The 17,445-nt window shown below is 35.5% G+C and overlaps 1 protein-coding gene across 1 annotated transcript in view; it reads left to right on the top strand.

Annotated features, from left to right (window-relative positions):
* The window catches only part of LOC120069549 (exportin-4), a 72,665-nt gene that overhangs the window by 8,602 nt on the left and 46,618 nt on the right, over positions 1 to 17,445 (top strand). Inside the window, exons 3-16 of the mRNA XM_039021336.1 lie at positions 1,551 to 1,659; positions 4,300 to 4,398; positions 5,937 to 5,979; positions 10,559 to 10,630; positions 11,066 to 11,161; positions 11,309 to 11,542; positions 12,868 to 13,051; positions 13,488 to 13,599; positions 13,689 to 13,779; positions 13,877 to 14,014; positions 14,439 to 14,535; positions 14,612 to 14,671; positions 14,772 to 14,881; positions 16,208 to 16,312. Of these exons, the coding sequence (XP_038877264.1) occupies positions 1,551 to 1,659; positions 4,300 to 4,398; positions 5,937 to 5,979; positions 10,559 to 10,630; positions 11,066 to 11,161; positions 11,309 to 11,542; positions 12,868 to 13,051; positions 13,488 to 13,599; positions 13,689 to 13,779; positions 13,877 to 14,014; positions 14,439 to 14,535; positions 14,612 to 14,671; positions 14,772 to 14,881; positions 16,208 to 16,312 (1,550 nt within the window). The remainder of the gene's footprint in view (positions 1 to 1,550; positions 1,660 to 4,299; positions 4,399 to 5,936; positions 5,980 to 10,558; positions 10,631 to 11,065; positions 11,162 to 11,308; positions 11,543 to 12,867; positions 13,052 to 13,487; positions 13,600 to 13,688; positions 13,780 to 13,876; positions 14,015 to 14,438; positions 14,536 to 14,611; positions 14,672 to 14,771; positions 14,882 to 16,207; positions 16,313 to 17,445) is intronic.

Here is a 17,445-nt window from a genome sequence, read left to right as displayed (position 1 = left end):
TAAAAAAATTCATGCCATAGTAAAAATATAGAGCAACAATCGGAAGAAGAAGAAAAAAAAGAAGATAATGAAATTCATGGAGAAAAATTAGCTAGAATAAAAAATTTTGATTTCGCTTTAGTTTCTCATTTTATTTAAACATATTTCTACAAGAAATGTAATGGGTTAATTGTTGTTTATTACCCCAAAAAGAAAGAAAGTAAGAAAGAAAGAAAGAAAGAAAGAAAGGAAAAAAGAAAAATTTTAAAAATTAAAGAAAAATTGAAATCTATATTTTATTCAAACAAATATAGGTAGAATTATTGAATAAAAAAGTTTCAAAACAAAAATAGTAATCATAGAAGTATATTATTGAATAAAAAAGTTTAAAAAAACTGCATCAGATACCCAGATATATGAACTCTACACTCCAAACAAAGACATATGAACTCAGACCAAATAACTCTGCACCCCAAACACAGACATATGAACTCCCCAGATATATGAACTCTACAGATATATGAACTTCATACATCCTATCTCAACTCTGCATCCCAAACAACCCCTAAGTGATTTTACTGAAGCTTTGTGTAATTATCAAAGTCCTATCCCAATTTCAGTCTAGTATGTATGTCTTATGAACAATTTTGCAAAGGAGAGAATTGTTCAAATTTGTTAGAGAGCCACAACCTTGAAGACATGTTTTCATGTAAGCTTAGTAAATGATAGGCCGCAATTTTGACCATTAAGCTATTGTATGTTAATTTGGATGCATTTCGAGTTTCTCATGATCATGGATTTGTTAGGAATCTTGTAAGATAAATAATAGAAATATTTTTAGGATTGCCAAGGCATATTTGTCATTTGTTAAGGAGTAGGTTATTGAAGAGTTGTTTTGAATAGCGCAAGCAAGGAGGGTGAAGAAGACAGTTTTCTGGACATAGTTTATGTGAAAATCCATGTCTCTCAAAGTATTTGGCGAACTTGTAGTTTTCCTTCTTAACACTATTAATATTTCCATTAATTTTTAGTTCCGATCAGAATGATTCCACTAGAAATTTTATGTTTATAAACAGTCCTATAGTGTTTATGTGTTGGGAAAGAAGTAGTCTTCTGTATAAAATCTTGCTTTTTGTCAATCTGTTAATATCTGGTGGGCCGTCCAGTTGGAAGGATTAATTAATGAACTATTAGATATGAACTCTACAGGGTTTATCAAGTACACGTATGGAGTATTAGAGATGCAACCAATTTTCTAAGCAATTGTAGCTGTAGATATTATTCTTAATCAACAAAAAGATTTTCCTTTTTAAAGGATAATTTTGTTCAATTCTTCATGGTTCTTTCATAAAAAAAATATATTTGATTTGACCATGTTTGTATGCTTGCTCTATATAGATCTTCCTGCCTCCCTCCCTCTATTTCTTTTTGTGTTTTTTCTGAGTCTGTTCAAGTTCTTCAAAGCACAATGAAAAAACTATAGATTCATGAATCTTTTGCTTTCCTATTATGGTGCAAAAGATGATCTCTCAGGTTTTAGTGCTGATTTTTGCTGTTGATGTCTTATCCAGAAAATTCTCAGGTAGCTAATGCACGATTTCAAGCTGCTGGTGCAATTCGAGATGCTGCTATTAGAGAGTGGAGTTTTCTTACTGCTGATGTCAAGAGATCTTTAATTAGGTCATTTTTTACTTCTATGAATACTGTACTTTTTGCTTTCGTGTTTCATTGCAATATGTTTCTAAAACTGCTAGGCGCACTGGAAGGACAAAAGGAATTGTTAATTTACTTGTGCTATTTTGGCAATGGTTTGGGGCACTTGGTGGTAGATAAATGCAAAACAGTTAGGAGGTGTGGGATTTAGAAACAAAATATTGGGGTATGGCAGAAGAAATTTGAAGGAAGAGGAGCAGAGTGAGCTGAGTTTGGTTTCGGAATTGATTAGTTCTTGAAATGGTCATTTCTTGGTTCGATCTCTAGTTCATAAATTGTATGAAGATGTTGGACTTCTGGATTCAATTTGTTTTCAAAGATTTGGGAATGAACTCCCTCAAAAAGGGTAAGATGTTCATTTAGTCTTTGTTTGAAGAGTTTCAATTTGAAGATTAACGTCCTTTGTGTGGCTTAAAATCATTCTCAATGTTCGTCAAGTTTGGTGGATGCCAAAGATTTGTTTCATATGGTTTCCTTATAGGAGTTTGTGGAATCAACCATCTACTAGATTTTATGGGGCTATCATGAGTTTTTCATCATTTAACCAAAAGTGTGAAATAATGGAATTGAAATCTCCTTTTGAGTTTGGTGAATGCTCCTTTTGTGATTCAATATATGGAATTGAAATCAATGTCAAATGCCAGTGGTAAGGGGAAGGATTTGGAGAATGTGGGGGTTGATTTGCAGTCTGCAGTGAGTGAGTGTTTAAGAAAAGAGCTAGAGTATGAGAGTGAGGTTAACAATTTAGAAGATGATTCTCAGTATTTTGAGTTACAAGGCAGTAGTTGGCGTGATGAATCGAGTTGTGATAATGGGAACAGGCTCAATATTTCTCATGAATGTTTATCCTTGATCTACCATAAATTCTTAGATGAAATGGCTCATCTCAAGTCATCGGCGGGATTAACGAGGTCTATGGAAGAAAGCAGGGAAGAAAAGCTGGTTTTTACTCGAGTACAGAGTGGTGGGAGGGGAAATCAGAATTAAGCAAAAAGCTTCTCTTGCAGCAATTATTGGAGATTGATATAGGGTCGCAGGGTATCCCACCATCGTTTGTTTCTAGTTGCAATGCATACAAAAGGAGTAAGGAGAAAATAATTGCTGCTAAGAAGAGAATCCAGAGGATTATGCTTCCTTCCAATGCTCCAATAGGTGATGTAAATATTGAGAAGAAAAGAAAGCGTAAGGGAACTAATGGTATAGAATGGGAAGATATAATAATCGAAACCCTTCTTCTTCATGGCGTGAAGGAGGAGGAAATTGAGAAAGGCCATTACAATGTTTTGTTGGACTTGCATGTCTTCAATTGTTGAAATTCTTAGATGTTTTTTCTGCATGGAGACGATATAGAAAGTGTATAGAAATGTATCGGCAAAGGCACGAGTAACTGAGAAATGAAATATATAGTTACAAATCTTATTATAGTATTGTCCATTAACAGAAAGAGAAGTTATCCCTCGAAAAAAAAAAAGTGTGAAATAATTGTTATCTGGGAATCAACCACCCTGGATTGGCTTTGTGTCACTAAGGCATGTGAAAGAAGTAAAAGAAACTATAGGAAATTATGATTAAACCTATGGTGGCCTGGTGTCAGACGACACCTGGCCACCTATGTAGGATATCAAGATTTTATGAGTTTTTCTTGATAATTAAATGTGCTTGGATAAGATAATTGTCCTGTAACATGCAGCTGGTTTGAATACTAATAGATATTGTAAAAGAAAAATTGTTATGTGGGTATTCATTGAAATGGAAAGCAAGGAAGCTGTGAATTAATACCGTAAACTAATTTGTGGAATATGTGGCTGGAAAGGAATCAGAAGTGTTTTAACACGGTGGTGAGAGTCTGGGAGGAAGCGTTAGCTTGTGCTAAGCTAAATGTTCTTTGTGGGTATCATATTTTCTTTGTTTGCTCCTATGTTCATCGTATCATGTTGGATCAAGCTTCTCGGAATTTTCAACTTACTTTGGGTTTTCTCCAATACTTTGAAAGCCAATGTTTTGCAACTTCTTTTGGATTTTCAATTTGCTCCATTGGCGACTCTTCTCTGGATTAATGTTGCTAAAAGCTCTTCGATCAGAATTTTGGTTGAACAGAAATCAGAGACTATTTCGGAATTCCTCTATTTTTCATTTTGGTTGTTTTGATTCAATAAACACATCTCAAAGCTTCTTATTAGTGTTCGTTATCAAAAGCTTTCGGTGGTTTTTCCATTGGTTTTTATCATGGTGTATTTTGAGCATTCACATCTTTTCATTTACTTTATGAAAAGTTTCTTTTTTTAAAAAGGTATCTTATGATAGGGAGTTTGAGGGACATTCTGTTTTGTTCTGTATTATAATTGGGAAGTTTTTTAAATAGCTTTGTATGGGTTGTGTGAATTGTATCAGGTGTTTTTATTGTTTACTTTTTAAAATAACAATGGCTTCACGTTTTGTTCCAAAAAATCCATTCAACTATTTATTTTTGTGCATTAGTTGTGCAGCAATTAAGAACTTGTTTTTTGTGTTGTTATTTGTTAAGCAGTTCTAAACTTATTTTTATAGAAATATTTATTTTCTTTCAATCAAGGATTTATGGATAAATATGTTGCATTCAACATGCAGCTTCTGTCTGTGCTATGTAATGCAACATGCAAGCTCACCAGAGCGCTATGTTCAGGCAAAGGTTTCTGCTGTGGCTGCTCAATTAATGAAAAGGGGCTGGTATGCTTTCTTATCTTTTTGTTTCCTACAAAATTTGGATTCACATTTCTTAGACAGAAACGGGTAAGGCTGTATGTAATGGTATGCAATTAACCATATGACTAAGCACAACTACAGTATATTAGTTGAGTTGCACAGTTGTATCATAATACAAATAGATCCATATGATTACTTCCAAAGAATTCAACAAGTAGCAATAATAGCACTGGCTCATAAAATCTTAGCTCTTCAGTTAAAAAGGTGTTCTAACAATATTTGCAACAAATAGTCAGCTATTCTTCAGTTGGTTTTGTCCCTTATGTTGTCTTCATTTGGAGGTCAATATTTTGTGCATTAGTCTCTTCTCATTATATCAATGAAATTTTTTGTTTCATTTCCAAAAAAAAAAAAAAAAAAAAAATTCAAAAAACCAAGTCGGCCATTCATGAAATGTGCTAGTCTAGACCAGAAAACTTAAGGATGGTCCCACCCTTCATCTCTTGCAAGGATGAAGCTGCCAAGTTCTCCAAAATGGTTAAGTTTTCCTCTTTCTCACAGTAGTATAAACACTCGAGAAAATGTTCAGAGAATTCTTATATCTCCTGGTGGATCATGCTTAGTTGGAAGCCTTTCTTTAGAGGGTTGCTTTTGAGGGCTTGTTTTTTGTGCCCCTGTATTTTTTCATTTTTCTCAATGAAATTTGATTTTCCCATAAAAAAAAAAAAAAGAAAAAAAAAGGGTTATAGCAACATGGCATCCCAAGGTCGTCTCTTCTGCTTTTGTTTCTTTGCTTCCCCTGCACATCATCGATTCTCTTCTTGGTGGCAGATGTCCCTCCCTTGTGATGTTTTCATTTTGCTTTCTGTTTTTCTTGAGGACATCCTTTCATCAAGGAAAATAATTTTTTTGTTGCTGCAGCTAGTGAGGACCTTGTTTTGCTTTCTTTGGGTAGAATAAAGAAAGAATCTTTAAACTCTGCATTTTGCAACTAGACCTATGAATGATCTTGTCGATCGTATTCTATTGCTGGGCTCTAATCAAAATTGGCCAAAATAGAGTCAATCTACCTCAAACTTGTGGGAACATTGTTGTTTCTCTTTTTTGTGTACGCTTCGCCTTTTTATTCATAATTTTTTGTTGAATAAAAGTCAATGTTATGATCGATACCTACTAGCCATTTTTTTCGATTGGAAATGATGATTCTCATTCTTAGATAGTCTTTCTCTGTTTTTGTTCTCCTTTTATCAAAGAAAAGCTCCTATCTTATTTTAAAAGAGTAATAATTCTACTATAATTAGTTCAGAAACTTGGCCAAATTGATTACTTTCTCTGAGAAGTTCAAGTTTTCTAGTGAAATGATCGAAATCATCACTAACCCGCCTAACCCTAGAACATTTGGGTGTTGAGGGAACTTGTAGAAAATTAATTCCTAGATAGGTGGCCACCATGGATTGAACCCTTGACCTCTTAGCCATTTATTGAGACTATGTCTCCTTTTTTACCACTAGGCCAACTCATGATGGTTAATCATCACTAACTTTGAGATATTTAATATGTAGGCTCGATTTTGAAGCCTCTGAGAAGGAGTCTTTCTTTTATCAGGTATCAATGCCCATGTCAATCTTGTTAATATTTTAGGATTAGGATTTGATATTTTCTTTTAATTAATTAATTTATTTCATATCATTGGATATTTATTGTATTCATTATTTCTCCACGTTTTCTTTCGTATTAGCTTAATAATTTTTTCGAACACGAAGCAAATTTTTATACTTTGAGGCATTTTTTAGTTGTAAACTTCGAATAGGTTCATTGCTCCGGCCCAGAATACATGTTATGTATTGTTGTTTCTCCTACTTGAGAAGGCATTGTTACAAATAATAATCAGCAAAAGATAAAAAAATCCTCTATCGCTAAAACCCTCTCTTGCTAAAACCCTAGCAACCTTCAACCTCTCTTGTCAAAACCTTTGTTGCCTCCGACCATCACTGTTGTCGTCGACTGCTGCAGATGCTTCAAGCCTCCTCTTCTCTCCCTCTCTCACCGAATCCCTCCCTCGTTAAAACTCGAGTTGACCAAGAAAAGCCAACCAAACTAACTTTGGTTTGTCGTGGTCAATTTTTCACAATGCAAAATTTACCATTGATTGGTCAGTGAGCTCAGAAAAGAGTAAAATTGACCGATCGTTATATATGTATATTGAATATATATTATTAAAAAAAATTCTGACAACCCACGATGTAGCCCACACATCACTCAAAACCATACTAGTAAGACTATCAATAGGTAACCATTACTTAATATAATATAATTATTTTTGTAAGAACTTGTCAATTTCGTTTGTTTTCTCGTTCATTATATCTCCCTCTCTTGTCCGCCTTCTCTTTTTCCCGGATTTCTAGCTTTTTTCCCTTTCTGAAATCCCACCCACAACACCTTTTCTCTAATTTGTTTCCTTGTCAGAATCCTGCCGATCAGCGCTACCGCCACAGCTCCACGACCATGTTTCTTTTCTTCTTCCCTCATTTTCTCGCCACAGCGCTACTGCAAGTCCACCAACGCGCATCTCTCTTTCAGAACGGCTCTGACAAGGTTCCTCTCAAAATCGACTGATCGTTAGTGTATTCGGTCGGTCGGTTCCATAGGCACTCCCTAAACTGAAAACCACCAACGGATCAAAACCAATAGATTGATGGTTGGCGTCAATTTTATCCCAAAACCAACACTGACCATTGATCATCCATACTTCTATGGATCCAGATATATGTTTATCGAGAGGTTTTGTTCACTCGACAAAGGACTGTAGACCTCGTAGTGATGTCTCTAACGTTGAATGAGGTAAGTTTAAGCAGTGTGGAATTAGTCATGCAGTGAGGGTATCTTCGTATGGAGGCCAATGTTCTTGAAGACAATGTCTGAAGCTTTTGATTTAATATTTCTAGACTGTGACAAGAAGACTCCTCCTATTCCTTCATCCACACTGGCCAAATTTGGCCAAATTTGCTTTGTTGATAGAAGCATGTGGTCTTGAATTACGTGAAATCCCTACTTTGGCCTAAGAAAGTCGTGTCATGTTTTAGGCTTTTAGCTTTACAAAGTCCCCTACAAAGAGTCTTCCAAGATAAGGAAACTCCTTGGTTCACAAGATCTGAAGCAGCCAAGCTTAATGCCTCTTTGTGGAGCTCTCTCACTAGCACCTTTGCAACTTACTCATGCCAAGAAATCAGTTTGAATTGACATGCCTTACTTTCTCCGGAACTTTGAATCTATCTTCTCAAAGGAATTTTGGCTAGCCGTGTTTTATTATTGTTCTTAGGCTGTCTTGCTTTTAATTTATTCCCTAAGTATTGAAAGTTTCTCTTTGTATTGTCATGAAACCTTTTATTTTAATCTTATATTATGTCTTTCGAAATGATGAGTGTCACACCCCTTCCCAGATTATCCTCTTAACCTAGAAGAAGATGTGACGGCAGCAATTACCAACCCTTTTGCTGGCACTTACTGTCTAACTAACCTGTTCAAATTGTCTATAACCCTGGTATACATACATTTTATCAACATATTGGAGAGATTAATTCGAAACTTAAAACATTTATATTACAGGGTTTCATAACACTGTTCATACATACACTTATGTACATTACAACTTAGTGAGCCCAACATACAACAATAGTCCCTGTATGGCAGACACATATGTACTAACAATTACAGAGTCATCAATCAAACTTCCTTCAACCTGTGTCTTTGAGTGGCAGAGCAGCAGCAAAGATGTCTTGTCTTTTGGGGAGTGACCGCTACCTGGGGGGGAAACATTTTGAAAACATGAGCTAGAAGCCTAGTGAGTGACTAACTTTTAAAACATAAGTATTATACATAAAACTGATAATAAAAATGAAAGCTTTAATTGGAAACATAACTTTAGGCAACCCTCATTCACATAAACATGAACATAACATATCACATTTATGCTTTGTTGGACTATTTCTTAGTTGAGAGTGGCCTTCTTGCTCAACTCCCAATACTTGGCCTCTATCTGAGATTGAACCCTCGTGTCCAATTCTCTACCTTACTTAACTGCATTACTATTTGATTGAGAGAAGGAGTCTTTTGTCCAACTCTCCGTACTACTCTAGGTTAAGGTGTGTTGCCTTTGTCCACTACCTTCTACCTAGTTTTCCTCATACTGTACCAGGGTAAGGTGTACCTCCTTTGTCCATCACCTTACCTCGTAGTCTTAGCTATCCTACGTGCACGTAGATTAACTCATATCTAGGACTCAGCTCTAGTACCTTCACATCTAGTCCTTTAGTACTATGCTATTTATATCTAGGACTGTGCTGCAGTACCTTCTCATTTAGTCCTTTAGTACTGAGCTATTCATGTTGAACTCGTATCTAGGACTAAGCTCCAGTACCTTCACATTAAGTCCTTCAGTACTGAGCTATTCATACTTTCTAAGGCACATTCTTATCTCTATATGACTTGCAATCACTTGGCCACATGCCTCCTTCAGATAGTGCATCACCCAACCTTGACCAACGCATAGCTCACCTTGAGGTTATCGCGTCCCTCCTATGTTCGCATGCTCTTAGACCAGCGCATGTCCTAACCCATGCATAGCTTAGTCTTACCACATCACCAACCAGGTGATGAGCCGTCCTCAACGCATAACCATCGAGCATCACATGCCTCAGGTGCCTTGCGCTCATTGCCTTGCGCCCAGCCTTGCGCTCAGTCTTGCACCATTGCCTCGCCCTTACATTGCATAGCTCCAGCACGTATCGTAACCTCATTGCATGCTTCCTAACTTTATTGCATAGCTCTAGCGCGCATCGTGTACCCAGTGCCTTGCGCTCGTCGCTGCGCACTGGTCAACATACACGCCCATGGTCATCGCATCCCTCGCATGTGTGCGCTAGGCTCAGCGCCTAGCCTTGCACCAACGGTCAACATACCTTGCCCGTATGCTCTCTAACCTCACAAGCCCTCCGGCTGCCGCATGCCTTGTTAACGCATAGGGTTGCATGTGTTCAACAAGACCACCTTGGTGTGCACAACTCCAACTCCTAGCTCTCCCACATTCGGCCACACTTGGCCTCCACAAGAGCTCGTCTAACCTCTAAAAGCAAGACTAGTGCATAAGAGCTTGTCTCCAACACCCAACACAAGGCTAATGCATAGGCTACACCCAACCAACACTTAGCCATATTTTCCCTTGCTAGGTTCTCACCACTTCACCCGAGAGCCAAACTTTGCACCCTAAAACATTTTTCCCCTTTTATTTCTTTATTCTTCACCCATTTCCCTACAATTCTGAGCATTAATCTCACTTCATTTTCTTAATGAATAAAGAGACTTGTTTCCTTTTCAAAAAAAAAAAAAAAAAATTTGCAAAGTCCCCCTGAGGTAATTGGATTTTTTTGCATGAAGAGAATTTTTACTTATTTGGTTGTGATGGTTTCCCAAAGCTTCTTTTTATGGGATAGTTCTTGAAAAGTTGAAGTATTTTTTGTGGAGTTGTGCAGATTTGGCTTGAGGATTGGGAGTTTGATGGAATTAATTTTTTTGGTATTGAGAAACTTTCTGATTTGGTTGCTACAGGCTGCCTTCGGATTGGTTTTAAAAGGTTTTTTTTTTTTTTTGATAGCTGAATGCTTCTTGGTTTTCTTTGGGAAGATATAAAGTAGCTATTGGTTGGTTTTCAGTGTTTGGTGGAGTCCTTATTCATAGCTTCATCATTCATTTGCAAGCTCCCCAAGTCTTTCAATTGAAGATATTAGAAAGTTCTTAGTTCTTTAAATGTGTATTTGCTCTGTTTTTATCTTATTTTCTTCACTCTCTCTGGGAGTTTGTATCCCTTGAACATTTATTCCTTTTTATTATATCAATGAGAAGCTATTTCTGGTTTTTTCTTTTTTAGGACAACAACGAGAAGTTATTCCTTGTTAAAAAAAGAAAAATTCTGTTTCAGGATTTTGCGTGGAATCTTCTTTTCACAATGATCCAGATTTTGTTACCTAAATAGTTCTCATATTTTTTTTATTATGTTATTTTCTTTACTTTTTTTTTTTTTTTTTATTGTGGTTTGGAATTTTGATGTTTCTTGGTTTCCAAAAATCTTGGTTTGGAATTTTGATAACCATTATTTTTTATGTCATGACGAATTGTTTTGCACTTACAGATAAATCAGTCTATTCATGGTGTTCATGGTGTTGATGTGCAATTTTGTGGAGTTAACTTCCTGGAGTCATTGGTAAGATACATTTTCTTAAATCATTTAAGGCTCTTTGACATTGATTTTTTCTGTCTGGTTTTTATGTTTTCTTTTTAAAAGGTTTGCTGGTATAGTTTTTCCCTTTTTCTAATTTAATTTGAAATTATTCGTTTTAGTTTATAACTATTTTTCTTCAAGAATCTATTTTTTTGTTCTGAGATTTGGCTTAGATTCCTAGGTACTTAACGATGGAAGTCTAAACAAAGAAATTATTATTAACAAGTTTAATTTTTAAAAATGGTAATTCAGAAAAAGGAAAATCATTATTAAATGGGTTCTTACTATGGTAATTCAGAAAAAGGAAAATCATCATTAAATGGGTTCTTATTAATTGAAGGATTATTTTTTAGCAATAGCTTCATAATGTTATGTCCAAATTTAACCTTATAATGCTAATTATTTTCCCTTCAACAGGTATCGGAATTTTCACCCTCTACGTCAAGTGCTATGGGTCTTCCTAGGGAGTTTCATGAGCAATGCAGGAGATCATTGGAGTTGAACTACTTGAAGGTTCTTGAATTTATTTTACTTATTTTTTTTGGAAGCCGTTTTAAATTAAAATGACCTACTTTGGTTCTGCCTAGTATGTCTCTTGTTTTTTTCCCCTTAATTTGACATTCTATCAACCGTTATCTTTTTGTATGACTTGAATGATAGACGTTTTACTGTTGGGCAAAAGATGCTGCTGTAACTGTCACCAATATAATAATTGATTCTCAGACTGAGGTTCCAGAAGTCAAAGTTTGTACGGCTGCTTTACGTCTGATGTTTCAAATTTTGAACTGGGATTTTTGTAATATTGTTGGTGCTAAAGCTAATGTAAGCTTTTACTATGCTGGAGTCAAGGATCATGGTGATACAACCAAGAGATCTGAGTATAACTTGGTGCAGGTGACCAAATTTCTGCTTCTGGTGCTGTGTTGTTAGAATTAATTTTTTAAGTTGTCAAGTGAATTGAATTTTTGTACTATCATATTGAATTTGGGTTTGCTTTCAGTCATGTTCATGGATAATTAAGAATAGTGCACTTGAAAGATAGAAAGTGGAAGTTTTAAATAAGAGATATCAAAGGGACATTTATAAAATGAAAATATTCTAAACAAAGTACTACACGAGAAGTAATTAAGAAATTGTCTTAGAAAAGCAAAATATAAGCCATTTAAAACAAAAGAACAATAATGAAGAAGACCCCCCTCTAGGATTTCTAGAGAGAGAAAATTATATCTAAATATTTTACATTTTTGGACAGAAAAGAATAAAGAATAAAATTCTCTCCAAACATCGTTGTAGTCCCAATTTTTTAAAAAGAAATTCTTGTCCTTTCCAATATCGGTATAACTTTTCATACTGTAATATTAAACTGCTCTCTCAGCTTAACTATTCAGTTTATAAGTGGAAGGAGTCTCTCTGTTCATCTTGACATCTTTTATCGACTTTTAGGATTGTGTAAGAAAACAGGAGAATTTGAACTTTGTAGGCAATTATGAATTCAACCCCTCTATTTGACTTGAAGCACCTTGACATTAGATCATAATCTAGTAAATCCCAACTAATGTTATCAAAGGCCTTTTCAATCAATTTGAAACCCAAGAACGTTATTCCTTTTTCTTTTATGGTCATTAGTGCTCTATTGGCAACCAAGGAGGAGTTCATAATATGACTACCATCAATGAAAGTGGTCTGGTTCCTTCTTGCAGTCTGGCTCCTTTTTGTGGGCTTTTCTCTTTTTGTGTGTCTGTGTGTTCTTTCATCCTTTTTCTCAATGGAAATCAAGCTTTTTTCTTAAGAAAAGGACTACCATCAATTAAAGTGGCTTGGCTTTGGGGCAGTAGCATCCATCAATGTCTCTGTTGAGAAGGTCATACCAGTAATCATCTTAGCCATGTTGAAATGGGTTTTAAGTTATCACCTTAATCACAATAAGTTTATAATTCTTCTTTAGAAATTAATTTTTTTGTGTCTACGTTTGTTGTTTAAAACTTGAGCCATCTTCTTTGATGTGTTAGGATGCATTATCATTTTTCTGCACTCTTTGGTGTGTCATCACACAAAATCTGTTGGATGGAAGTTAGTCACTGTTCTTTTATCTGTTTAATGCTTTTGTTTAGGTAGGTTATTCTACCATACAATTCTTGTTATAAAGGTGTCAGTTGTATAACTATTGTTTTGTGCTGTCTAGTCTTTTACGACGTCTTCATTCTCTTCTTTGGTTGTAGCTTGGTCCTGCTTGGCATGATGTTTTGATTTCAAGTGGCCATATTTCATGGCTTTTGAATTTATATGCCGCACTTCGACAGAAGTTTTCATGTCAAGCCTTTTGGCTTGACTGCCCTATAGCCGTATCTGCTCGAAAGCTAATCGTACAATTTTGCTCCTTGGCAGGGACAATATTTCATTCTGGTAAATGCTGCCTCCTTGCCTATCTGTGTCTCAAGTTGCCACATTTTTTTTTTTTTATGATACTCAAGTTTCCACATGTTTTGTTTTTCTATCCTTGATATTCTTTGCATATTCTTTTGTCTCTATGGTAAAGAAATATTTTTTAATCTCATGATGACCTTAATTAGTTGATTCTATTGATTGTATCACTGTGCCTTTCAGTTCTAGTGAAGTTATTCACTTGACTAGCTTGGAGTTTGTTATGGATGAATTTTTAAAACTTAAAGGACACGGTTGTACAACCTATAGACCAAATCCATTTCAGCTCTTATACATGCTATTACAACGGTAGCAGTGGAAATTTTTCGTCTCTCGGCTTCTTCCGCGTTTTATAGTAATACTTTACATCATGAATCTAATAGTTTCTGTTGTAGTAAGAAAGTTGTTTAATGATCAGATAATGGGCAGATGCATGAAAATCATCTATTACAGCTCCTTTTGGGGATAATACAGTGGATTGATCCTCCGGATTCTGTTTCGAAAGCGATTGAAAATGGAAAATGTGAAAGGTTAACTTGCACTCTTGATTTCATGACGATCCTTCTGTTCGATACTTAGTCTCTTTTTCTCATGTGCAATATCTTTTTCTTGGGTTAAGTGAAATGCTTGATGGTTGTCGTGCATTGCTATCCATTGCAACCGTAACAACGCCCTTTGTGTTTGACCAACTACTTAAATCAATCAGGTCAGTAAAAGAACGTTCCTTATGATTCAATAACACATTGATAGTCTTGCTTTTTAATTTATATGGTTGATATTTTGATCGGATTCTTTTCCATTTTCCAGGCCATTTCCACCCTTCAATTGTTATCTAGTTTAGTGGGTGAAGTTGTAAAGGTTCTTATGACCCATAACAGTGATGAGGAGACGTGGAGTTGGCAGGCCCGTGATATTTTACTTGATTCCTGGACTGCCCTCCTCATAGTATGTAGCAATTAATATTTAATAAATTATCTTGTAATTGTATTAAGTTTGAACTAGTCTGACATCTTCATTACCAAGAACAATGTATTTATGCTGCCTTGATTCTTCTTCCATTTTTCTTCCAAACACTAGGACACGTCATTCTAAAAATATCTTTAGATTGTCTTGTCCTAGTTTTTAGAGGACTGTGTCCTGTTCTGTCTATCTTATGCCTCTCAGGTAGTGGCTTTAATACTAAAAGGTTTTGTTGACTATTAGTCCAGAAACACTATTGCTTGCGCTTGGTTGAAGATAAATTGCAGTATTTAATTGGACGAATACTTATCTGTACATTTTAAATATTTCTATCATTATATGATTTTGGAACTAATGATTGCAATTAGTAGTCTAAAATTTAGATTTCTTTTCCCCTTGCCCGCTTCAGCCATTAGAGAGGTGTGGTCAGAGTTCATTGCTTCCACATGAAGGTATCAGCGCTGCAGCTAACCTGTTTGCTTTAATCGTCAAATCAGAGCTAAAAGGTGGTTAGGGCTTCCTTCTATATTTGAGAAATCCTTTCTTAATTTATATTATTAGCTAATGGTGATATGGTTGCAGCTGCATCTGTCTCAGCTGATGACAATATCGAGTCTGAATATTTTCAAGCTTCTGTTTCTGGTGAGAAAGAATTATAATAAACTAGTTTTCAGAACAATTATTATAATTGCTAACGTACCTGCTACAGTTTGTCATTATTTGCATTTTCTTGCTTCTACAGCCATGGATGAAAGATTAAGTGCTTATGCTCTAATTGCGAGGGCAGCAATAAATCTCACAGTTCCCTTCCTCATAGGATTGTTTTCAGAGCATCTCTCTAAGCTTAATCAGGTTCCCCTTTCCATGCACTAAGGATACCTTTGCGGAACATTCTATGGTGTTAACTGCTTGAATAATGGGGGTTTGCCGTTTGGTTTCAATATTTTAAAGGTGAAAAAAAAGGATTAGACCTTGCTGGATTCAGAGTTAACCTGATTTGTAGTTCGAGTTCATCAATCATTTGACCCATCTAGCTCAAGGGAAACAATCATCCCAAGCATGAGAGTCAGCAACTGATAAAGTCTAAGTAAACTATTTGATATCTATTAGACGAAGTACAATGACCATTCAAAAGTTTCTTATCCTTAGGAATACAATGGTTAACTACTTGACGTGTATGTGTGTGTATATTTTTTTTTCTAAAAGAAACCTTTGATTAAATTAGCCACGTCTTCAAGATGTAATGGTGAAACCCCCAAAATGTAACTAGGTGATAGAAAGTGTCTCAAGTGTGAGAGTTAGGAACTGATCAAGCTTATTAGCTCTTGATGCCTACAAGAACAAATGAAATGGCTATTTGGAAGATGCTTGTTTCCAAGATTTTAGTTTTAAATCAACCTGGCTAAGCTGTTCATGTTTTTATTAATCAACTTTTTATTTGAAGAAATGAAATGTCAGGTGCTACTTGGATGCATGTGTGCAGTATCTTCATTTAAACTAACAAAGTCAAGAATGCTCTCCTGATCTGACATATTTATGTCGCTCATGAAAAGAATAAGAATATTTCAAATGGGGTGACATTGTACCAATGGATATATATTTTTGATACCCCCAAAGTTTCAAGTTGTATTCACGTAAGAAAAGGAGAAAGCAAGGGTCAGGAATTGTAAATACTAGAGGGCTGTTTGTGGGGAGAATACTAGTGTTGTGATTTTGTGGGGATTAGCTTCGGGTAGTTGTATGTTGTTTGTATATGGTTGTTATAAGACTTATTAAGTGGGATTAGCTTTGGGTAGTTATATGTTGTTTGTATAGGGTTGTGAGAAGGTTTATTAAGGCCGTGAGGTTGAGGGGGAAGGCATTGTTAGCTCTGTTGAGCATTCTGGAGAGGGGGGAGCTCTCGAAACTCCCTTGGCTTTGCCAAATCAGTAAATATATAATTCGAGACTTATCAATTTCCAGGGAGCTTGTTCTATTCTCAATGTGAACCATTCACTTGAAAGCCTTTATGTGATTCTAGTTCTATTAATTAATACCCATCAATATTCAGCATCTAGGTATCCTCCACGTCTGTACATTAAGCCTTGTTTCATAACTATCTTTTTTGGTTTCTTTTAGTATTTTTACTGTCTCCACATAATGTGAAGATTTATATATTTCTGTCCATGGTGTCTGTAGGGAAGGGGCATCAATGATCCAACTGAAACACTGGAAGAAATTTACTCTCTTCTGTTAATAATTGGGCACGTGCTTGCTGATGAAGTGGAGGGGGAAACACCGTTGGTAAGCCTATTTTTGGACAAAAGTAGTTAGTTGTATGGTTTCTCATTGCTTTGATTTACTTAGAAAGTTTCTGTATTTACCATAGAACCCGTGTTGTATACATTTTTGCAGTTCCCTATCTTTATTATTTTGAGATGTTCAGCTTGAGTATTGAAGAAAGGAATATTCACTTTTCAATTTTTAGAATTTGTTCGTCAACATATGGTTGTTCTCGTTCCTGTTATTGGTCTTTGACAAATTATAGGATTGGTTCTTTAGGTTAAAGTTGTGATAACTATAGGAATTCCGTTTCCATTAATTTTTATGCAACATTTTATTCAATTATATCATCACTAATCAACGAAAAAATTGAAGGCTTTGAGAATTAGCGTGAAATTATTTTCTTATGTTTTGCTCATTTCTTGGAAGGGTACTGTTGTAAGAGAAAATGTTGTTTCCTTATTCTTAATTTAATACTTGCATTTGCTATGCGATTGAATAATGGTAGAAGCCTTGCTTATAAATATGCATGATATGAATAATTTATATATGATATGAATAATGGTTCAGGAACCAAGGAAAGAATAATGATTTTTCCTCTCTTATCCTTCCTCCTTTTTCTCACCCCTTTTTGTTAACCTTCCTCTAATTGACATTTGGCTTAAAGTCCTCCTATCTGTAGTTATCCTTAGTGAGTATGGAAGTTAAAGTTGCTGCATTCACGATGCTTATTTTTGTATTTGAATAGATGAGAATGATCTTTTAAACGGAAGATTTTCCTTTCTTCCTCAATTATCATCTTTGCAATGGTTTGAAGCTGGCTTGATGGAGACGTGCTCTTTTGAAAGAAGATGAGAAATGATTGTGAGGTCGTATATATAAGAAAGGTAGTTTTTTTTGGGAGATGATCAGAGATTCCATCTTGGCTTTTGATAGGATTAAGTCTCAGGATCATTTCAAAGAGATGAAGCTGAATGGTTCTCTATTGAAATGAAGGGTTCCAAGGTGGCTGAGAGAAGTTTTGAAGGTGTCGAATCTGGATTCCAAATCTGGGCCTGGAGTGTTACATAATGATGTTTTGGTTATTAATAAGAATTATCTTCTCTCTCCAGAAGATAGTGGGCCATTAATTCATCTTCTCTCTCCTTCAATCA

This window comes from Benincasa hispida, unplaced genomic scaffold (assembly GCF_009727055.1).
Source record: "Benincasa hispida cultivar B227 unplaced genomic scaffold, ASM972705v1 Contig491, whole genome shotgun sequence".
Lineage (NCBI taxonomy): Eukaryota > Viridiplantae > Streptophyta > Magnoliopsida > Cucurbitales > Cucurbitaceae > Benincasa > Benincasa hispida.
Note: the sequence above shows the minus strand (reverse complement) of the source record. Positions and strands in the feature narration are given on the sequence as shown.